This window comes from Cyprinodon variegatus, unplaced genomic scaffold, assembly GCF_000732505.1.
Source record: "Cyprinodon variegatus isolate N-32 unplaced genomic scaffold, C_variegatus-1.0 Scaffold1028, whole genome shotgun sequence".
Taxonomy (NCBI): Eukaryota; Metazoa; Chordata; class Actinopteri; order Cyprinodontiformes; family Cyprinodontidae; genus Cyprinodon; species Cyprinodon variegatus.
The window spans coordinates 154,629-178,547 of record NW_015151481.1 but is presented as its reverse complement, the minus strand read 5'-3'; the positions used below and the strand labels follow the sequence as shown (position 1 = coordinate 178,547).

Genomic DNA, 23,919 nt, shown 5'->3' with positions numbered 1-23,919 from the left:
GGTTAATTCCAAAGCTGCTATTTTCTTAACATATGCAAAACACTTATGATATCCAATGAACAGAAATGTAAAGCTATTATTAAAAGATATGATTTGTTGCTCTGAAATGCTGTCAGAATATTTGTCACTTTATTTCAGTTAAGTGGACATTGTGAAATAGCTCTTTGTTTTTAATGTAGTTCATCATTCAGTGCTGGTAGAGACTTTGAGAATTAAGCAGCATCAGAACCCAGAGGCTCTGGTTGCTCTCAGAATAAGATGACCAGATTTAAAAAAGTATGAGAAATAGGATGCTTATAGAGGAAAATGCAGGACTAACGCTGCTTTTGTGACTCACTTTTACTGTGTTGCTTTATTTTGCGGCTTCACTTAATATCATATTGAAAAATGACTTTAATTACAGCAACCTTCACCAAAGCTGTGTGAAAATCTCCTTTCATTATACTCACCCAATTATAAGCCATTCTACAGTCTTTGTTGCTGCAGTGCTTTTTTGTGTTTATGAAAAGCGCAGGTGAATATTCAATTTTATTTTTCTTCCCTAGTTTAACCCAATCATATGCGGGGCATTGGTTTGATCTGAGGGACAGCAGGAGGGAAGTGCAAAATTCGTCATAGTGTCGCACAAATCAGGAAGTCTTATCATCCAGTCTTAGAAGAATGTTAAAATTTGGCTATATGATGGGTAGACTGACTTGCTAAAAATGCTCAAATTGAACCTTCAAGTTAAAAACAGCTCACTTCTATAGGCATTGCAAACTTCCAATATATCATTCAAACCTCTGGTGTTCTCCTAGGATCAGTCCTTGGACTTATTTATATGTCCTCCTTCATGGACGTAAGTTTGGTTCCCTGTACATTTTACTGTCCTAAAACAATGCTACGCTACAATATACAGACAATCGTTGAGCATTAGGACCAAGCGGAAGAATGCAGCTCAAGCTAAGGCCCGCTTCGCTAAGTTTAGTCCACCTAAAAGCTCCTAATTGGCCCTCCATCGTCTTGTGTGATTGGCATTCAACCAACATCTGATGCGCTGCTGAAGCTGGTCTGGGATTGGACGGTCACAGCGCTGTTGAAGTCCTACCCGCTGCCGTAATTAGTGCTGTAGGGTCACACGTCCTTATTTCTGCTTTCTGGTGCGTTTTGGATTTTTGAGATAACGGTCCAGGAGTTACGGTCTTGTAGAAATACATGATCTGCAAAAATACAACAGATAGTGAGGGAGTCTCCTGCTGTAAATTTTGATTATTTTCTTCTCTTTGCTCACGTAATTTAGAAGGGTTGTAATATGAGGTGTATTAATTTACACAAATCTTTGAATAAGTGCGTATGTTTGTGTGAGTGTTGGTTTATTAGACTCACTGCCATGATGTAAGAGACTTCTTTAAAAGTCAAAGTGTAAGTTACATTCAAAGAACTGTGTAACACCCCTCCTAAAACACCTTCACTGCTCCATAAAGCAGCAAATCCACTTCAAGATCATCCACTGCATTTTAAAGCTTTCAATAACCTTGTAAAGTGTACTTGCTTTATTAATGTTGATAAGTCAAATGTATTATTGTTATATTTTATCATCAAAAAGGAAAAAAATACTATCTCTGAATGTGATTTTATATATCAAAGCTCATAATAATTGTAAATTGTGTTTTTAATCGACATGGATTGTTGCACCCGAATTCTCAAATTGTTCATTTCATGCATCTATATATTTTGTCAGGAGAGGGATAGCAGAGATGCAAGAGAAAGTGGAGGAAACAAACACAGAAGAACTACTAGAAAACCCACTGAACTCATCTATAATTGTGATATAAAAAAATACTTGCGTCCAATCTCTTATTGAAATGTTATACAGCTATCCAGATATACTTAGGATTTTTCCGTCTATAGAAAGACTTGAATTGGATTGTTTTTTTCCCCAGAAGTTTTAACATCTACTGTTTTCCCTCTTTAGATTTGTGCCAGAAGATGAACGGCTTGTCCATACGAGAGCTATGCTGCCTCTTTTGCTGCCCCCCTTGCCCCAGCCGCATTGCAGCCAAACTGGCCTTTCTCCCTCCAGAGCCCACCTATGCTTTACTCCCTGACCCAGATGCTGGATCTGGAGCAACAACTGTCTCTACCGCCAACTCTGGGGCTGCTCCCTCCTCCCTCGGAGCTCCAGGACTGCGTTCACGGCTCGGTAATTCCAGTGGATCAGATCGAGGAGGAGGAGGAGGTGGAGGAGGAGGTGGTGGTGGTAGTAGTGTTGGGGGAGCAGGCGGCAGTGGTGGGGCTGCCAGCACCAGCAGTAGTATCAGTGGGCCAGAAGGCAGGTGGAAGTTGCACCTCACAGAACGAGCGGAGTTTCAGTATTCACAGAGAGAGCTGGATGTGACTGATGTGTTCCTGACCAGATCTAGCCGAGGGAACAGGGTGGGATGCATGTACATCCGCTGTGCTCCCAATGCCAGGTGAGACATGAATCACCACTGAATGTGCTCAGATACACACTTCATAAACATATATGGTGAAAGCAAGCCATCTGGATTAGTGCCTGTTTGTTGGTTTTATTTCCGGCCCCGATTAACGTTTTTTCTTCCATCCTTTTATTCCCTTCCTCTCGCTCAGGTTCACAGTGTTGTTTTCTCATGGCAATGCCGTAGACCTCGGCCAGATGAGCAGTTTCTACATTGGTTTAGGTACACGCATCAACTGCAACATCTTCTCCTACGACTACTCAGGCTACGGTGTTAGTACTGGCAAACCATCTGAGAAGAACCTTTACGCAGATATCGATGCTGCATGGCATGCCCTGCGCTCCCGGTAAGGAGCAAAGATAGGTTTTAATTTACCTGTGAGACAAACGATTGACATCCACTGGCTCATTATAGTTAAGTTTAATCATTTATGTTATCAGACATTATGCAAGCTATTGGTGGCTCTTACTGTAACTCATATGAAAATTGTATACATTTTTGACCGTTAAACCATAATCTTTATTTCTGATCATGTTCATTTAGCTTTTTAAGACAGAAAATGTAGAGTAGACTGTTATTGTCTTATATTGATAATAACTTTTAGCAGTTAAGAAGTTATGAGTTCCCATTGGTCTCCTGAATTGTAACTAGAGCTTTAAAAACAATAAAAGTTTCTCCAGGTGTATATGTCCCACACGTCTGAAATAGAAGTGTTCCATGTACCATCTGGCTAGGCAACGATCATCATGGCTTCCAGGCAATCAAAAATAGCTTGTATTAATGTTATTGACCAGTTTGTAGAGAAGAAAACCTCCACAAAATCACTGCTGACCCATATAAGACAGAGCAGGAAGAATGTTGCAGACAAACTGCCTCTGATATCCAGCTCTGACATAGTTAATTATTTTACATTTTTACGACTGCGGACGTGTTTTCTCACTACACTGCAAACAGGAACGTTCTCCTCACCAGGAATGAGTCTTAATACCAAACTATTTAATTGGCAACGATAGCTAGCAGCGACACACTGCTCAAAATGACCAGCGGCAATGACCTGCAGTGTCTTTACTGCTCTCTCCACCTCAATAACTTTTGTACAGTGAGAGAAGAAATGGTGCAAATTGCCCAACTAGACTTGTTTTGGAGGCAAACTCACCCAATGGCAGTGCGGGTATTGAAAGCCTTTTGTCAAGAGAAGTGTGGCAATAGATATGCTTTGCTATAAAGGCTGTAACCCAGCATGAGCACAGATGGTAAATAAATGGAATCCTTAAGTAGTTAAAATAACACATGTCTCTCATCTTGGAACAGTAGTTCACTCCACATGAAAAAGCCTTTCCTAGCTTAAAAAAGGAATCTGTTGTCAAACAAAAGAATTATAGAGTACCTACCAACATGGCAGTTAGCAACAGATTGAATCCTGGTATCTGATTTCACATGGGAACTACAGTATGTACTATATATTCATTTGTTTAGTTTTTATTTTCATATAAAGAGTAACATGCTGACCAGTAAATGATTTACCATGCTTAGGATTTAAAAAAGTAAGATTTTTGGTTTAGCTTGGCTAGGCTTAACTTGAGACCTAGATTTTAATTCTACTTTTAGTACTACCAGAGATGCACCAGTCAATCTATTGGCCAATGGCGATACAACAAAAACACACTAATTTCAGCTGGCCAATGTTTCACTCTATAGTTATTTGTGACTCAACAGATTTTGCTTTTGGAAAAACAGACGTTTACAATTCTGCTTAACAAATACATTCAAATACTCGAAGCCTTTCAATTATGTGGGACTGGGTCAAAGGGTTAGCAGTACCAGCAGGAACTCCTAGGCTTCCCTCTGCCCAGACATTACCTCCTCTGGGGGGAGTCCAAGGCGTTCGAGGGCTGGTTGAGAGACGTATTCCCCCCAGCATGTCCTGAACTGTGTCCTGGTCCTCCTCTTGATGGGACATGCCTAGAAAAAAACACCCAAGGGAGGCATCCAGGGGTCATCATAGGCAAATATCTGAGTCATCTCAGCTGACCCCTTGATGTGGAGAAGGGTCTGTACTTTGTGACTGTCCTGTATGGCCTAGCTCCTCACCATATCTCTTAATGTTTTACCCTTTTTGGGACGATTTTCCAGTCGTGCAAGAATTTTTCGATCGGGCCGAGTTTCAGCTTGATAGTGCATCCTACGTCATGTAGTATACAGGGAGCAACGAGGGGCGATTAGCCTGTCACGACCACCTTCCGATCAGGAATTGTCAGGTCGGGAGAAACCCGAACATGTTTGGAATTCTGTCGACCGTCATAAGGTTGCATCAGAGCGTAGGGCCGCACAGTGTGAGAACATGCACCGTGAGCTGTGAACTTCTAAACACAATAAAATATCGCACAGTGTATGCCCAGCTTTAGGGCCCAGCTTGATTTCAGATGCTTGTGTGCAGGATCTCTGTCCTTCTTTCATGACAATAGGTAACGGTGAGAACGTAGAACGACCAGTATATCGAGAGCTTTGGCTTTTCACTCAACTCTCTCTTCACTGCACAGACAGCCAAATACTAAAGGGAAACAAAATTATTGTCTTTTTTTATGTTGTATAAAATAAAATTTTAAAACATAGTTTAGTTTAGTCACACAGGTGATGTTCACAGTTTGCTGTTTATGATGGTTCTAAGGGCATAATCCACAGTGTGTGTGATGAAAGTGCTTTAACTTTGATCACACACTGTTGATCAAAGTCACACATGTACACGTTTAAAATGGCAAAAACCGGTAATCCGTCAACTTCATATAATCTAAAGCTAAAGATCCGTTTTTTTTTTCCCTGTGTTTTATTCTGAAATGTTTTGGCTTGTCTTTTAGGTATGGCATCAGCCCTGAAAATATCATCCTGTATGGACAGAGCATTGGCACAGTGCCCACGGTAGACTTAGCATCGAGGTTCGAGTGTGCTGCAGTGGTCCTTCATTCTCCTCTCACCTCCGGCATGAGGGTGGCCTTCCCTGACACAAAGAAGACTTACTGCTTTGATGCCTTTCCCAAGTAAGTTACCTTACCTCAGGCACAAAACAGAAAGTTCATGCAGGTTTTTTTAAATTCAGCTATTGCAAAAAAAACATAACACATTTACGAATACAAAAAAAATTCCATATCTATATAGTTGTATTTCTGCTATATTCATGAAAAAACACAAAAGTTAAACCTAAGTTTTCAAGAGTTTTATTACATTATTTGTCCATTTCAAACTGTTTGCAAACCATTTAAGACTATTTTTTTTGTTTTTATAGCATTTGTGTAAAAGTGGATATTTTAAATGGTAAATATAAATTTAAAAATAATATTCAATAATAACTTATTATAGTCATTTAAATAGAATTCTATTCAGTTGTGTGTAAAAACAGAAAAAATCAACCATCATCAAAACAAAAGAAACTTTTTATTTATTTTTTTTGATTGTCCAAAAATAAGTCTTTATTGAAACTTTCCTCTGGTGAACCTCAGCTGCATAAATCTTTCACAATTAGATCTAGGCTGCCCAGAAATGTGCAGCCTATAGCTTTACAGTGTATAATGCAAATGAATTCTGGCAAAAGAAATAAAAATACTTCTATCCCTTGGGGATAAGATTAGATTTCATTAATTCTTTATCTCAGTTTTTCATTCAAAGCTTAAAAGATTAAAGCAACAATTCGTTACTTTTGTCCCCAGAGTAATTGGAGATATATTAAATAATTTATAGGTCGGTATACATCTCTTGAACTGTATCAATGTTCTGTGCAGGCTGCCCTTCTTAAAAACCCACCTGTGTAACTTAAGAGGGTTGCATCCATTACTAAATGATTAATGTGACTCAGAGCGCAGCTTTCTGCTAGTCTGAATGCCCCTTTAACAGGAGAACTAACGCTGCTCCAAGTCTTTGTTAGGCAACAAAATAGATTTCACATTTACCTGATTCTCTGTTGCAGGATCTAATCTAGGGGGGAATGTGGCTTTGTTTTTAAAACTAACTTCATGATTTCTCAGTCTGATAGTTCAAAGTGGTCTGCTGTCAGATTCTGCTGCCATGCAGCCTAAACCTGCAAGTTACAGGTCTAGTCCCCCTAGTGGCTAAAAGGTTTATTAATGCTTTAAGTAAATAAGCTTTTTATATATTTTTTTTGTTATGGTAACTTATGTGCTACAATAATTCAGAATATTTCAAGTTAATGTTTTAGCTTCTGGTTAAGTTAAGAATATTTATAGCTGGCTTTTCTATTTGCTAACTATATGCATGCAAAGTTGCATTAAAATAATAAAAAATTTATAACACACATTTGACTTCCCCTGGTTAAATCTTTTTCACATTTATTTATGTATTTTTTTTACTGTAGCCTCAGTAGGAACTACTTGCAAAACTCAATATCAATACAATATAATGTTCTTTATTAGAGAACAATCTAAAGATTTTTTCTTTTTTCAGCTGCAGTCTGTCATATTTGGAAGTCTTATCTTACTTTAAATATGACTGAAATGCACTTAACCCCATAAAGCAGTACTCCATAAATCTCTCAAATTGTCTTCCAGCATCGAAAAGGTTTCAAAGATCCCATCTCCAGTGCTCATTATTCACGGCACAGAAGACGAGGTGATCGACTTCTCTCACGGCCTTGCGCTGTTCGAGCGCTGTCCCAAGGCCGTGGAGCCCCTGTGGGTGGAGGGGGCCGGCCACAACGACATCGAGCTTTATAGCCAGTATTTGGAGAGGCTACGGCGCTTCATCAACCAGGACCTGGCTGCACAGCACGCCTGAGAAAAATACGCCTCTCCGTGTTTGTATCTCTGACACTGTGTATGTGCATGTGTGAAAGGGTGGGTGAGCATGTTTGCAATGGATGTGTGTGTGTGGGTGTGAATTTGGTCACATCTGTGTGTCTTTAAAGCAGCACAGCACCTACAGGTTCAACGCAAACACAACCTGTGTTCAGTTTCCTGTTTTTAAAGGTGACTAAATTTTTTAAAACCTCATTAGCTTTATACATTTGTACAGTGTTGGTGAAACACACACAAAAAAATATAGATAAAGTCATTTCAGAGTGGAAGTATTGAGCAGTTTCAAAGAAGATTTTAAACTTGGTGATGTAATTAGGTAGATAAGTGAGAGATCATGTCCAAAAAGGCACACAGATGTAAATCTGAAGGCTGGTGAATATGCTGCGTGTCCAAACAACTGGGCACACATTAGTATGCGTGTGTGTATGTGTGCAGAAATGAAGGACATCCTGATGACTTGGAAACTAGAATAGTGGAAGGCTAACGAGGACATCAATATTGATGTTACGTTTTTTTTTTTTTTCAAAACTTGTAATTTGTGTGTAATGAAGAATACCTCCACAGTGACTAGCTCTCTTTTCCAATGGACAAATACTGATCAAGCATGCGCCCCCTCCCACTAATTGTTTACCTTTTTGATGGATATCAGTCTGACTGCCAGGGCATTCCCAGGTTTTTTCTAACACTAACCTACTTTCTGTGGTTTTGGGGTTTGTTTCCAGCCTTCTTGTTCCAGTGCTTTTGGAATAGCCTGAAATCCTTTCACAGCTGTCTCATAATTTCCCTCATTAATTCTCAAAAGGCCAACTTCCATGTCATTGCCAGTCCTCAGCTTTCCACTAAAGCAGCAGAAACATGTTTCAGGGAATGAATTAGATTTTCCTATTTAAAGAATATTCATTTCCTAGTTCTATTTGAAGTGCACAGCTGCTTTGCCTTTTTACCATCTTATTCCGAGTAGATGATCTAATAGGATTTAATTAGAAATTTGCAGACACTTCAGGAAGTGGCTGTTCCTGAACACGAACCAGTCAAGTAGATAACACCTCATAAAAGTCCAGCATGTCTGACGTGGAAGGGTGGTTGGTGTGTGGAGGTCTGGGCAGAAGTTTACTTGCATTAATGATGCTTGGACGTTCTGTAAAAAATAAGGTTTAAACTATTCTTGTTTCAGGGTGGAATGGGACAAAGTGGAAGCTAATTTTTTTAATTTTTATTTTTTTAAAGGATTTAGAAATAGCTTCTTATTCATTGTTCATGTAAAATATGCTGTAGTCAGTTAAAACACGTTTACGTCTTTAAAAAGCTTGCTCCAAAATCATGGCTGAATATTTTAAAAACTCTTTTCAGATCATTTAAAGGTATTAGTGTCTTATTACAGACCCAGCTTTTAAATATATTCCATTATTTATTCAGTACTTGGTTTTTTAACCAGGTTTGAGGTCCGACCCATTTCAGAACCGTAATGTTAACGCCTGTTCTTTTAACTTGATGCTGGGGTAAAATGTCAAAGCACGAAACAACTCCACATTTCAACCATAAATCTGTTAATATCTGGTTAGAAGTAAAAGAAATTGGAGTTAATCCCTCATTTTCATTATCCTAACCATTTTGATCAATGTGCAGCATGATTGGCTCATCAGTTTGGTTCAGTGTGTAAAAGTTTTTTTTTTTTTTTTTGAGGCGTCACTTTGACTCATTCAAACATTATTTTAACAACTTTTCCTCCTCTGACCATGAACTGTTCTGATGTGAAACAATCAGCTTATCCATCTAGACATCTGCAAATATTGATATAAAGTCATTTCAGTGATACTATTTTCAGCAGCTTTCTCTTGCAAACAAATTCATTGTTTTCTGATTGACAAACTAAACAAATGCAGATGGTTTTTCCAATACCAAGTCAGAATTGTAGCTTTATGGTAACTAAAATGATTATAAGTTCATCCCATTATCCAGTGTAAGTAGATATTTGAGCTTTGTGCAGCTAGTGTAGTTCGTGTTTTGAAAAAGTGAAGTCGTGTGTTATATATCCTTCCACCCAGGGAAAAGAATGGTTCGAATGCATTATTAAAAGTTTAGAATAAATCTAACATTTCTTTGAATGCTTTACATGTAAACTTTTAACAGGTACTCAAAATGTTTTCGTTTTTTTCCCCCCGTTATGGTTTGCTGTGAAATCAACCAGCTGTCTCCAAATAATCCTGTCCCTTCAGTTTGCCCCTGGTAGAAGTGCAGTAAAAACGTTTGTTTAAACAGCCCGACTTGCAGCTTAAGGTGAGCCCTTTCAGAGCTTAACGCTTCGGTCCACCTGATCCAACAAAACACCGTGAATAACTTCCATTTCTACTCACCTATACCATGCATAATCTGAGCTCCGCTGGTTAGCGCTGATCATCCTCTAACATTTCTGAGTTGCCCATCGCAGGACGTTTACTAGTTGAATTTTAGTGTTGATGTAATTAAGTTGTTAAATGTTTTGGATGTTTCATAATCATGCGTCTTGATGTTGGGACTAACGATGTGATGGAGATCAGGTGCCAGGATGGGATCTAGCTTCCTGTACCTTCCTGTTTGGTTTCCTCCTCTGGCCCTAAATGTACAGAAGCTCTCTTGTGGCTGGCAGCACGCTGCAATGTCTGACACAAGCCATACTTGAGCCTCGTCACTGTTGGTGTGGTGCAGGTTCCACCACACGTACGCACACACGCACATTGACATACACACACAAACACAACATACACACTATATATATTTACACATTTATATATATATATATATCTGATCTAGCATGAAAAAGCAGGTCTTAAGTTCAGCACTATTGTACAAAGCATCCAAAGTGTAACAAGGGTATAAAATGTACACGTGTGTCTTTTTTGTTACCATTGACTGTTTTAAAGGAAAGCATCATTGGATGCAGATTTTCCTGTTTGGAGAAGTACTATCAGGTCCTGCTGTAGTACAAAGTGTTTGCTGCACAGGAGATCCATCTACTTCAGTGATAGTGGCTGCGTTGCATCGAAGGGAACATTTATTAACCGGCACTGACCTGATTGCTCCTTTTTGGGAGCGCGAGTGGGTCTAGGGAAGCATCAGAAAAACATTTTCTGAACACCACTCACCTCCTGTCTGCTCAAACAGGGGCTTTTTTTCTGTTCTCATCCTGTGCTTTGTGTATATGATATTTGAATTATTGAAACCTGTTACATTTTCAAACTCAGAAACGGAGTCAGAAGAAGTTGGGAGTTAAAAAAAATTATGAATCGCTCTCTTGAAGTAAAATTATTGCTCAGTTTTCTGACGGGGTGGGGGGGTCTGGGAGACGTTACTGGGTTTGAAACGTGCCGTTTATCGATGCACCATTATGGTTGATATGTCGTATCCTCTGGCCTTGAATGTTTATTGACGGGGGAGGGAGGGAGGGTGGGTTAAGCAGTAAAAACTGTATGCATGTCTGTTGTGTTTTGCAGAGCAAATGATTGGATGGAGCATAATCTTTTGTGTTGTCAATGTGAGGATTAAGCTGAATTCATGACGTTGAACATTAAAAATCCCCCCCAAAAAAAAAAAACAAAAAGGGAAAAAAAAAATAAGTACATTTATCTGAAGTTTTTTAATGCCGATACTAACTGATGTAATGTTGATTTTTGTGCTAGAGGTTGACTGGGTAAGATGTTGGGGAGGGGGGGTGTAGAACCTATTGGTAGACCGTTTATATGCTTACTGTACTTACCTGTTCTTTTCTTTGTATTATAATTTGTAATTTTATGTTGCCTTTTTTGACCTGAGAATATGATGTACTGAAACAAATTCAAGGGACTGAATCTTGACCTTTTTATGGAGAACAAAATAAAATCACTTAAGTACAAAATGTGAAATCGGGTGCTTTGAATCATTTATGGTTTATAAGTTAACATTTATTACACAAACTGTTCATTTACATAGAAATGCAATTATTTGTGTGCACATTTAAAACTGCTGCCTTGCTGGAAGTGAAGAATGCTGAAAATGCTAAACTGTTAAGTTATATTTAAATAATTAAATCATTAAATGCAGGTAAACAGAACACATCAATTTAACATTTTTAGGCTTTTTTTTTTTTTTTAAACAAAAGCTTATTCATTTAGATCATGATTATTATGGGGAGGGGGGTGTAAAAAACAAAAAACAAAACAAAAAACATCCTTTTAGCTTCTGCATTTTAATAGGTTTTATGGTCTAACTAGTTCTGGGCATCAAATGCTATTGTCACCCTAGGTTTGGTGGATCTGTAGGGGTTGACTGCCCTCTGCTGGTCAGATCATGTCACTAACAAAGTATAGAAATTCCATCCACAAAAAGCTTGATACAGTACATGCAGTATTTGGGGCTAGAGGAAAAAAAAATCAGTAAGGTTATATAGCAGTTCAGTTGAACTTTAGTCTGTTGTGAGGAATTGTCAAACATTGTTTATCTGTAAGAAGGGACATAATCTCAGTCAAGGAAGTGCTTTAGTTCCTGCAACCAGGAAGGCTTTATCTGCTGTCTCAGTGTCATTCCTTAGTTTACATTAAAGCCGTCTAGTTTTTCTGCACTTGGAAAAAAAATCAGTTTTGCTATAAGGTGCTCAGACAAATTTCAATATGTTATTATCATACTTTAGTGGCCTCCAAGAACTCCCACCCCTATTGTTTTAATTAAAAAGTTGACCATACACAAAGGCATACCTTGTTGGCGACGAAGACCTTTAAAATGCAGATTGAGCTATTCACCTACTGTTTTAATTTGTTTATTCTGATGCCTACCTACATTTAACAAACAAAAACTGAAATTTACTGTTGGTACAGTGTTTTTTTTTTTTTTTTATTATTTACAATCACAGTTGTAATTATTTTTGGCTCCAGTCGGGGTGGGGGGAGGGCTTGGAGGAAGTTTGAAAAACGGAAAGTCTTTTGTAACCACAATGACGATTTATTTTGTTCTACCTCTGACTTTTCATTAAAAACATTTTGAAAAAAAATAAATAAATAAAGTCGTCTAGTTAGGCTTTAATGTCAACTGAGGAAGATTCAATATATATTATGGATGAAATATGCACACTAAAATTGCATCTGTTGTTTTGGCTATATTCAAATTAATCTACTTAATTTAACATCTATTTTACAATGAAAACATACATTTGTTCCATTTACATAATTCATGCAGTATTGGGTTAAAACATAGGAGGTCTTTCACAGGATTTACTTGGTAGTAGAAAGTCTTGTTACACCTTGATACTGGTAGTCCAGGTCTAAACCCGGTTCAAACAACCCGGAAGTGTCATTATCCTTAGCTGTAGAACATCCGAATTAAATACTAGTTTACCTTCTGTTGTGAAAGTATCTGTATGCAATACTGAATAAAAATATTTTCCACATAAAAAGGAGTTTTGTACAAAATTCACAAGGTTCCTTATTGAGATGCCGCTAGATGAGGTGGTTATGTCTCCTGGTACCTGGTGGGGGGAAAAAAACGAAGAGGAAGAAATGAGATGAAGGGTTGAGTACAATAATCTTTAACTTGGAAAATATTAAATGCAAACATTGTTAAAATAAATTTTATGATATATGGTTGCAGACAAAAACAAAAAACAGAATTTTCCCATCTTACACTTCTTTTAAATCTGCAGGTGTAAATGCTCAACTTAAAAGAGAAAAGTGCAAGGTCTGACACCAGATTCACTGTTGGGATTTAATAGTTTCCATTTTGTTGTTTCAGCTTACCAGTACCCACATTACACCCTGGTAGGTGTGATCGTCTGGAATGCACTAACTTTTAACGTTTGCCGTCAACCAGTAAGGCTACTTCCCCCATATCTTACTGTGATCAGCAGGTGCTAATTGTTTAAAAACCGGTTTGAGCCAACTCACTTTTTTCTCCCTAACCTCCTTCTTGTGTTCGGGTGGCTGTACTCACTCTGTGTATTGCGAGGCCAGGGCTCCCAGAGAGCTAAGCTGCTTTTCCAGAGCCGTGATCCTCAGCCCAATGTAGCCAGATACCAACAGCAGCAGCAGCATTCTGGAAAAAGAACAGAGCATATCATGAATGCATGCCTTGGATTCTGCAAGCTGCACTCAGAGATATAATTTTACAAGCAGGGTGAAATGCCTGAGAGAATCATGCTGATTTTACCGACACTAAGGTATCACTTCTATCTAAGCAGAGCACGAGTAAAAAAAATCTTGTTATATATCATCATCACAGGGTTTCTTCCTCGCTTCAGCGCTCTAAGCTGATCCAGTAATTCAACATACCAGCTGAGGTGTCTAGGCTTGTTTCTGAATTCAAAAATACATCTAACATAAAGCAAAAAAAAAAATGTTATTCTTTACAGAGAAGAAAATAGAGAGCAGTCTAACAGAATACTCTCTATTTTATGTAAGGCTTTTCCTTTTACAGAAGATCTGAGCTTCCTCAGCTAAGTGCTCATAATGTCTGGTTCTGCATAACATGAAGCCTGTCAACGTAATAAAAGTTCAGTAGGTAAAAAAAAATCTGAAGGAGTTGGAGAATGTTGACATGTGACATGCTAGCCGTTTGGCTTCCAGGTTAAACCATCTCATTTTCAAGTATTTTATGAAAATGCTTGTTTCTACATCAAAATAAAGTATGGCAACAGTGAAGTAGCAGAAAAGGGGAAACACTTAAAAATGTATGCACCTACGTGAAAGTTTACAGCCCCCCTCAATTACCTAATTATTAGAGTCCTGATATATAAATGCAGCTGTCCTAGAAACAGGTTTTTTTTTAAAGAGGCAAGGCTAGGCAAGGCAAATCTATTTGTATAGCACAATTCAGTACAAAGACAATGCAAAGTGCTTTACATGATTAAAATATAGGAAAATAAAACAGAATCAAAGCAAGTAGGAAAAAAAATCAAGAAACAAAAAAGAATATTAAAAACAATTGGACTAAAGAAAATAAAAAAGTTGAACTAATGATGTTTCAGTTGAACTGTTTAACTAGAGCAGTCGAAGGCCCAGGTTTCGAAGAGAAATTTGGTAAAAATAAAGAAATTAAAAGCAGCATCATGAGAGGTGACCCTGCAGACAGGTCAGAGAGAATACTGAAAAATTTAAATATTGCAGGCTTTGAACATCAGTCCATCACATGAAAATGGAAAAACGAAAACAAAAAAATTGGACAAATGGGATACATTGGGGCAAAAGGAGGCAATGCCCCCTTAACAAATGCCTTGCCCTCTCAAATCAAACCATAATGTGGGTTCTTATTATGTTCAAATTAGATTAATGATACAGTGGATCATCTAAATAAGTGGTCCTCCTAATTGTCAATCATTCTGGTGATATATTTACGTAAGGTCGTCCTATGTGTTCGTCCCCATTTTGACTTACCCGTGGCGAGTCTGACATAGTGGAAAAATTGCAAATTGACAAGTATGAGCGATGCAAAAAACATTTTTACTACGCAAGCAACTTTCAAACAGAGTGTACATGAAATGGGCGTATTTTATAGGCATTCTCTCTCGATTGTGGGAACAGGGTTGTGCACATGGATTTTTAGAGAAAAACAGATTGCACGTTAGCAGAGGGAAATATTAACATCGCAACTAGAACTGGCAAAAATCTGTTAAGGTATTCAGTCAAATTCCTATTTCTTTTACATTATTTTATTTTAGCAGAAAATAAATCCATTGAGATTTGGTATCTCTCTTACAAGGATGTCCTGGCCTTTGTTTGTGACGTTCTTTGAAAAAAACAATCTCTCTAATCTTTCTAATTAAACTAAAGTAATGAGGGGAACAACATGTGACCTGATTCTAAGTAATAAATTGTTTCTGTTCTATAGAGAAACTGAAAGCAAATAAAAATGTTTGACAAGCCTTTTAGGCAGCTACTTACTGGAGAAGATGAATTTGTGCCTTAGGGTTGGAATGTAAATATGTCAGTTAATCAGTGATGTAGGGAGGGTTAAAGTATGTGATTTTTAATTAAACTAAAGAAAGTTTACTCTTGAAAAGCCCAGCCCTACAAAAGAGCATATTTTACTCTCTAGAGAGAGTAAAATCTTCATTTTGAGTATCTGTTACTCAGACGATTCCCCTGTGTAGTGGTCAGAACTGTAGCAGACCTCTGTAGTATTACTCACAGGAACAGGAAGATGTAGACGACAACTCGGAGACTCAGGATTTCTCTGGAGAACAATAATGGCCCCACTTTTTCAAGGAACCAACACATCCATGACCCAGCTGCCAAACAGAATGAAACCATCAATAATAATGATAATAAAAAAAAAATATTAAAGGCACACAGTGTCATTGCGAGACTTCACATTTATAAACCAGTTGCTCGCTCTTTAGGCAGTAATGGGGCTAACAAGTCTGTACCTGACAGGGAAGTTGTGTAAATAAAGAAGTAAAGCCCATGATCCAGCATTAAACCACACATAAATATTTGATTCCAAAAGGGATAAGATACAAATAGCAGAAAACAATATAAATGGTCACTGAAGATCGCAGTAGAGAGAGAGAGACAGACAGATAATTCAGTAGAGCAGGACGGTGGGGTTCTATTGAGCAGCTGCATCATTTGCCCCCGTCTGGTTTTCGGTTAGTTTTGCGGTACATCCGCACAAATCCATTCATGTCTGCTCATCACCCTTGGTGAAATTCTATTTAGGCTCAAAAAGGATGATCTTAGCACCATCAGGATGGATCAATTGGTGTAAATAACCTTATTTTATAATTATTACAACGTGGCAAAAAATGTGACAATGCCCCTATAACAGAATAGCTCAAATCCAATCCAATTTTATTTGTTAAGCACTTAAGAACAACAACAGCAGACCAAAGTGCTGCATAGAAAAAACAAATAAATAAAACATAAAACAGTACAGATAAAAACTAAAGAGCTAAAACATGGGTGAAAATAACATTCACAAAATCAAATCAATAAAATTGGGTAAAAGATAAAAGGAATAAAAGATAACAAAAAAAAAAAAAAAGAGTGAAAACTTTTTTAGGCTTTCTGAAGAGCAGCTGACCAGCCGAACCCAGAGAGCGAGTAGGTCTTTAAGGATGTAGATGCTCAAAGGGGTACAGTGATGCAAGCCCATTGCGGGATTTAAAAGCAAATAAAATAATTTTAAAATGAATTCTAAAATGTATGGGCAGCCAGTGGACTGAGGGTAAAATGGGGGAGATGTGCTCATACCCAAGTGTGCCAGTTAAAAGGTGTGCTGCAGCATTTTGAATCATCTGGAGACTGTTAGATGAAGGAGGCACTAACCCCCACATAGAGGGCATTGCAATAACTCAGCTGAGTGGTAACAAACCATTTCAAACTGTTGCCTTGAAAGAATTGGCTTTATTTTGGCCAGCTGCCCCAAATGATTAAAACTTGATCCAACAACTGTCCTGATCTGGCTATCAAACTTCAGATCAGCTTCCAGTTTTACCCCCAGGTTAGTGATGACTGGTTTGATATGTTGGGCCAAAGAGCCCAGATTTATTCCAGTGGTGTCACCAAAAACCATCACTTCAGTATTTCTTTCATTAAAATTATAAAACTTCAGAGACATCCAGGCCGTTTCTTTCTTTTTAAGAGGGACATAAGTTTGACTGTCATCTGCATAGTAATGTTAAAACAATCCCATGCGATTTAAATATGGGAGCAAATAGAGAGAGAACAAGATAGGACCCAGAACCGAGCCCTGGGAAACCCTACATGACAAAGGAGCAGAGGAGGAAATAGAGTCACCAAGGCTGAAACAGAAAGTTTGATCAGTCATTTACTCTGATTTACTCACCTTCACTATTTTCGTTTATGAAGCTGCTATCTTGTGTCGAGCTCCATGAGTCGTTTGCATCGGTACCTTCATCCTCTTTCTGAGCGACGCTGGTGTTAAGATCAACGTGGTCAGAGCCGTCCTCTAAACTAGAGAAGCTGGAAGCCTGTAGACGAGCATATGGGAAGGCTGAGAATCATTCTGTGTTCCTTCTTGATTCATACAGCCTAAAGTTTCCTGGGCTGTAGACTCACCACGTCATGCTCAGCTTCTAACTCTAGAGAGGACAGGTAAGGTCTCTCCTCCTTTGGACTCTCCTCCTAATGCAAAAAAAAAAAAAAGTTTTTAAAAACGATCTGACGAATCGATGTGCTCATGAACTGGGAGGACATTTAGTTTACCTGACAGCAGAGGCTTTGGAGGAGTCCATAACAGAGACTATAGTTCCTCAGTGACGCAAAGAAATACTGAAAGACAGAGAGAAAGAGTTCATTGGGACTAAAGTTGGTGGATGAGTTTTCTCTGCAAAGCTAAATATAATTTTCACTTTTTTATCTGTAATTGATTTGTTTAGTTAGAGCTAAAACAATGGAGTCTGGTGTTATTTGCTCCTCTTGATACAGAAATGAATTTCTAACCTTGGTAGACTGACGTTAGATAAGAATTTGCACCGCCACCACCAACGCTCCCACAAACATACATTATTTTATATCTACATTAAAATTCCAAACTGCAATAAAATGAAAGAAAAGCAACTCAAACAGATACTAGACTCATAATAAGTGGCTTTCATCCTAACTATTAAAGCACTAAAGTTCTATAATTCAAAAAGTAAGGGTTAAAAATGAAACCAATTCCATAATACTCCATAATGTTTAACTCATTACCATTAGATGTTTCTTCTGGGATGACTTTATATTTTTCTCATACACAAAGCACTGCAGGGTTTAAAGTTCTCTGAATAGAAAACTAAACAATGTGGTTCTGAATGTGTGTGCAGAGCCTGACCTTCTCTCCACTGGATGTTTGTACAGATAGCACAGACAGAGTTGGGTTATGTTTCTTTATCTTCTCTATTCTTGAAATAGCAATCACCACCTGGAATAGGACAGAGCAGGTCAATTCTGGATGCCATACTGCATTTGAGTCATACATGAGCTGATCGAGCAAGCTAAACCTCACAAAGGTAAACTAAGCCAATATAAAAAGCAGTTTTATAAGTGATGGCTCCTTTTATCAAGGGAAGAAAGTATCCAGACCATCCAGGCTGTAAGTGAAAAAGCCATTTCCTACAATACTCAGTTGAGCCTCTCAGAAGGAATGGTTTTATTGTTTATCAATAGTTCCTTTTAAACCCCTGTGGAAAAGTGTAGCCCATTATGCTTTGCTCTTTGTTTCAATTGTTGTTGTTTTTTTGTCTTTGTTATGGTCTTATGGTCAAGTCAAAGAATCTTAAATCATATTTGAGGTAAACTTACTAAGCCAGTTGAAAAACCCATGGGACCTAATTATATTTCTCTTTGCTCTGCTGCATAACTGGGCATTTATTGAAGCTTTAGAATGCAAACTGATGGATGAACATTGTCCTGCAGGATGTTTTGCTATAGAGTAGTGGATGTTGGACTGGGTTCCTTTGTAACCTACTGTTCAGATAGTTAAAAAATTTTAATAATGGTAGAGTGACAATAGATATGGGAAAACAGCTGAAATATGCAATGGTAAAAACCTTTATCACTGCACCAAACTTTATCTGTTTTCAATCTTTTAACTTGACTTCATTTGAAAAAAAAAAAAAATCCCTCCTACCAGTGAGGGTTTTTATCAAATCAACATTTTTTAAGATGTTTTTTTTTTTTTAGGTTAAAGGTAGATTAAGCAACAACTAATCATAAGCTGACCCACATTACTATATTAAAAATGAATGTCTTTTTGGTTAGTCTGATGCACTATGAACATAAATAGAGGTCTAAGAACATTAGTTACTTATGATGGTATTCTCCGTATAAAGGATTTTAATTAGTAAATTACATCACCGAAATTGATTTAAGTTTCTGTACACAAAGATTTTTTTGCTCTTTGATGCTTTTTCTTTTCTAAATGAGATCAAAATGATTTTTTTTTTATCATGTATATATCACATATATTTGATCAAAAATGCATTAAATAAGTTACCTTGGTTTCTTTAAGCAACACAGACGAATAGAAACACAGATTGTTGTCCGACACATAGAGTTTTCCATGATACAGAACTTCTCTCTGCAAGGCACAGGTGAATGCTGCAACAACACAAGCATAAAGAGTCACCGTGGCAACATTAGCACCTCTGCTAAAGCATTTATCCACACAAAGTGTTTCAGCTCTGCATCCTCTGTGGAGGATTTGCCAATCGAACTAATTAAGAGGCTAATGATTGGGAAATTAAGACAGCAGAGATAACTGGAAGAAAAATCCAGATTGTGAGGTGATTTCCATAATCAGTCTCAGTAAAAAAGTAACAAACTCTGATGGTGTGACCACTCACCATGTGTCAGATTTTCCTCCTTAGGGATCTCTGGAAACAGCTTGTGGAAGGTTTTATTGTACTTTATAAAGCTCTAAGGGGGAAAGAAAACACAGCTGAGATTTGTGCATGTTAGTTACATTGTTTAAAGGCTGTTCAACACATAAAATGGGTTCTTTATTAGAACTGAATCGAAGAGGAAGCAGAAACACTAGTTACAGTATGGTTCTTAGATCTTGATATAGGTCAAGCAAACATCCCACGTATCTAAGATCTCTACTACCACCTGAAGGGTCACTACCTGATTTTAGATATCAGGTAGTGTAGATATCTAGCCTGGATAGTGCGTCATTGTTTTATTGTTCACACAGAGATACAGGCTACCTTCCAGTATTGTAACCTGATGTACACAAAGGGTCTCATTTATAATAAACTAAAGTGGAGCTGGTCAGAGGTAAATTACTTAATCTTAAATACTGGATACATACACATTTGAACATTGCTTTAAAAAAAAAAAAAAAAAATCGAAGTACCCAAATAATCTGGGCTGCACTCTTACTGGGTAATCTTCTGTTTCCTTCCAGTGTCATTATATACTTTCATTTTTCTATAACAAAAACTTGAATTGAAGTTTAAAGTCCAGCATTTATATGTTTTAATATATATATTTTTTTACATTAAGTGATGAAATTCAATTTTTCAAATTCCACATTAAACCTCATTTTGTTTTATAGTCTGAAAATGTTTATAAAACAGGAAGCCCCAAAACAAACCTACAGGTTTTTGACTAGATGTTCAAGTTTTCAGAAAAAAGAACATTAAAATTAATTTACTGTTCATAAAATAGTTTTTGAATGGGAAGGAGCCTTGCAAATAATGTCAACTTTAGATGCCACACATATATATATGCAGTTACAAAATAACATGATGTTCTCCATCAGGGCATATTGGAAAAAAAATGTATTAATCTGAACTGAATCAGGGCTAGCAAACCAGAGTGTTATAAATACGAACTTGGCTTGGATGCAGAATTAAAGGCCTGCAGGTCTTTTTACATCTACAGCCCTATTAAGGTTGGATAACAGCTTTTCATTTAGGCTAAAATATGATTTTGACTGTCCATTTGCTGAACTTGGGGTTTTTGTCCAAGTGTGTTTCTGTGTTTGTGATTATTAAAGATGAACAACGTGAAGATTTATCATTTAAACACCTACCCATGTTTGGAACTAGGGCATTTTAGTCCAAGGTAACTCTGGAGGAGCTGTGGAGATTCACAGCATACGTGTGAGAATACTTTCACAGGACAACTGTTAGTTGTGCCATCTAGAAATCTGGCCCTTTTGGAGGAGTGGTCAAAGAAACCATTGCTGAGGGTATACTGGTTGTAGTACTAATTTTTAAATTCTGAATCTATTATAATAATAATATGATTTTAATCTGTCTTCCATTTTAAGTTCAAGTCAGTGTCTGCACAGAAAAGGGTAAGGGTATGACAAAAATAAATATTTATGTACCTTTGTTATTGAATGGTTTATAATTTATTGAAATGCGTCAAGCTTAAAAATAAGACCCGAGTTTTTTTTAATAGAATTAATACAAACTGTAGCCAAAAAATGCTTTTAACATTTAACATAATAACTTTCTTTGGCGTTTTGGTTTTCAGCCTTGGTGTCCTAAATTTCAGACATTTTTTTTTCATTTCGGTGCATCCCAACTTGTTTGTGAAGTACTAGTAAGTTTAGAAAATAAAATCTTTACATTTTTCTATAACATAAATGCTTAAACAGGTATTTAAAAAGCTTCTAGTATCGTAAATCCCAACTAGACCAAAATATCTGGGCAATAGTTCTTTATAGCTTTAAACGGTCATGCAATCAGTTTGAATAATTGCTTCCTTTTGCAAAGAAAATGCTTCAACATACTGAGTGAATAAAAAAAGTTATGGATAGGCTTTTGCAAAGAAAATGCTTCAACATACTGAGTGAATAAAAAAAGTTATGGAGAGGCTTACATGAGAGATGAGGAGCCTGTCAGATCTGCCAATATAATCTTCAGCCATGATGTGATTCCTGAAGTAATAAAGAATTTAGTTTAATTTGGAAGTACAGCATCAAAACCTTACAATAATTTCTCCTCTCTCTTTTTATTTTCTGTCTTTGTGGTGTTCAATGGGCTGTGTACAATACCTTAAGCTTATTCCAAAGCTTTGATTTAGCTGCCTGGCTTCAGATTCAAAATTTCCTAAACTCAAGCTCCGGCTTGCTTTCTTACAGTTGTCTCTTCTCTTGACAAGAGGGGTTAAAGAATCCACGCTTCTAGTACAGGAGAAAAAAAATGTCAAAGGGATGATCCAGCTTTCTGAATGAGCCTCACACAATTCAGATCGATATGAAACAAGGTAAAGAGATGAAATCACTGATGGGAACACAATGTGTAGCCATTTTTACAGGCATCAGCATAGATTAAAGTGGTTCCAGTGTGCTGACAGTAAATACCATTTCATTACCTTCAGCTTTTCTGCTCTGTCTCAGAAAGGAGAATTGGTTCTTTGTTCACAAACACCTTGTTAAAATTGTAAACAGGTACAAGAGTGTTCATTTTTGTAGAGCAGTTTAGTCTATCTTTCAGCTACAAAGGCTTTTTTGTTTCAGGGTCAGTAACAGTCCAAGTTTCAAACCTCCAACCTTCATGGTTGCTGAAAAAAGCAAATACTACGCTCGGTAACTATTAGGAAACCGCATGGCAGTTACAATTCCTTATAACTGGTATGTAAACTATAGACCAACTTGAAACTTGTAGAAGAAATAAAAGGTTTTACTGTTATTATACATAATGTACAATATTATTTGGATTGCCAACATCTCTTTAGCATCAACTTGTATTGTTGAAAAAGAGCATTAAAGGAACGATGAGCCTCTGACATAAAAGCCAGCTTCAAAAGATGTTTTCCCTGCATTTCACAATAAAAACACAATAGTTAGCTGAATTTTCAGTTTTTTTTGTTTGTTTGTTTGTTTGTTTTTAGGTGTCCTGCTTTGCCCATATAGCTCTGGGAAAAGATGCCCCAGAGCTAGATGATAGCCCAAAAGCTTTGCTTTTACAAGCAGAACATTATGACTGTTGCCATAATGTTCTGCTTGGTACTTGTATATTTTGGGAGTAAAATAAAATTTGACAAACACGGAGATGGAAAGGGAGAAGAGAAAGAAGGAGGGGATATAAACTAAGAGTAAAGAGAAAGAGAGACAGGAGAGTGCATGAAAAGAGAGGAAACAAAAAAACAAACAGAAAAAATAGACAACACAGAAGATATGCAGTAACTGTAGTAGTCTGAAACTAGTACTGTAGAAGTCTGCTTCCATACCTGTATGAGACAAGAGGGACAGAAAACAGAGAACAGAACAGCGGGGGGAAAAATGATGACAACACACAAACAAAGTAAACATTAAAAAAAGCTTCAAGAGCGGCAGAAATCTCTTAGATAGCCATGTGTGTAGAAGGCAAAACCTATGATAATTAGACAATATTATTCAGGGTGGTATAGAGATGCAGCTAAATATTTAGCGAAAAAAGTGGGGATCCAGGTGAAAAAAGGGTCCCAGCATTCTTCCACACCTCGCTCTTCTAGCTGGTCCAACTTCATGAGTTGTTTTCCGCAATTGCAGTCATAAAAACAAAACAAGCCGGCCTCATGTCTGCGGCATTGTCTGCAGTGACCTACAATTTGGCAGAGTTGCAGTAGAGTGTCTGCGGAGGGGGCGGGGACGTCTTTTTGTTCACTGGACACCTACGCAGACAACCTAGTTTCGAAGTATAGATCAGCCTTAAGGGTGAAAGAGGCCAGGGGGCCTAGGTTTGGTCAGCAGCCACTAGAAATGAGACAGCTCAACCTGACAAGCAGACAAAGAAAATTCACATTCAACCAGTCAAATTCACACATTCCCACCCTTAAACTCATTCGGACATTTACAAGCACTCAATAGAGATGAAAACAGGGGTAGATACTAAATATATTCTTACAGTCCTCATACATACACCTCCCAGGTCTGGGGGTCAATCCGCCTATGGGAAACAGGCTCACAGACCCAGTAATGGGGCAGACAAAACGAGGGCCTGGGACAGGGCGTTACCAAATGGTGGAGGGCACCAACGGGGCTCAGTTCTAGCCCAAACATCACCCCAGACTCACTCTCAGGAGGGAACCCACCCCAGACTCACTCTCAGGAGGGAACACACCCTCTGTGGGTTCCTCTCCCAGCCTATTCTACACCCTCTGCCAAGGAAGCATGGCACTAATCACCAGGGGCAGACCACAACCCACATTGTGGTTCTCCCATCTCTAGTGCTGAGGTCACTGATGTGGTTAAAAAGCTCCTCAGTGGCAAGGTCTCAG

The 23,919-nt window shown here is 37.8% G+C and overlaps 1 protein-coding gene and 1 long non-coding RNA gene across 2 annotated transcripts in view; one reads left to right on the top strand and one right to left on the bottom strand.

Moving 5' to 3' along the window:
- Positions 1-7,495, top strand: part of LOC107100920 (alpha/beta hydrolase domain-containing protein 17B-like) — a 14,542-nt gene extending 7,047 nt beyond the window's left edge. Inside the window, exons 3-6 of the mRNA XM_015399599.1 lie at positions 1,955-2,453; positions 2,611-2,805; positions 5,315-5,494; positions 7,016-7,495. Coding sequence (XP_015255085.1) covers positions 1,969-2,453; positions 2,611-2,805; positions 5,315-5,494; positions 7,016-7,241 — 1,086 coding nt within the window. The 5' untranslated portion in view covers positions 1,955-1,968 and the 3' untranslated portion in view covers positions 7,242-7,495. The remainder of the gene's footprint in view (positions 1-1,954; positions 2,454-2,610; positions 2,806-5,314; positions 5,495-7,015) is intronic.
- A 4,659-nt stretch (positions 7,496-12,154) lies between these two features.
- Positions 12,155-17,105, bottom strand: LOC107100915. Its single transcript, XR_001482050.1, has 4 exons — positions 17,048-17,105; positions 15,389-15,488; positions 13,196-13,297; positions 12,155-12,734 (listed from the first exon to the last, which is right to left on the bottom strand). It is a non-coding gene; the product is annotated as an uncharacterized LOC107100915 (long non-coding RNA).
- Positions 17,106-23,919: the final 6,814 nt, after the last annotated feature.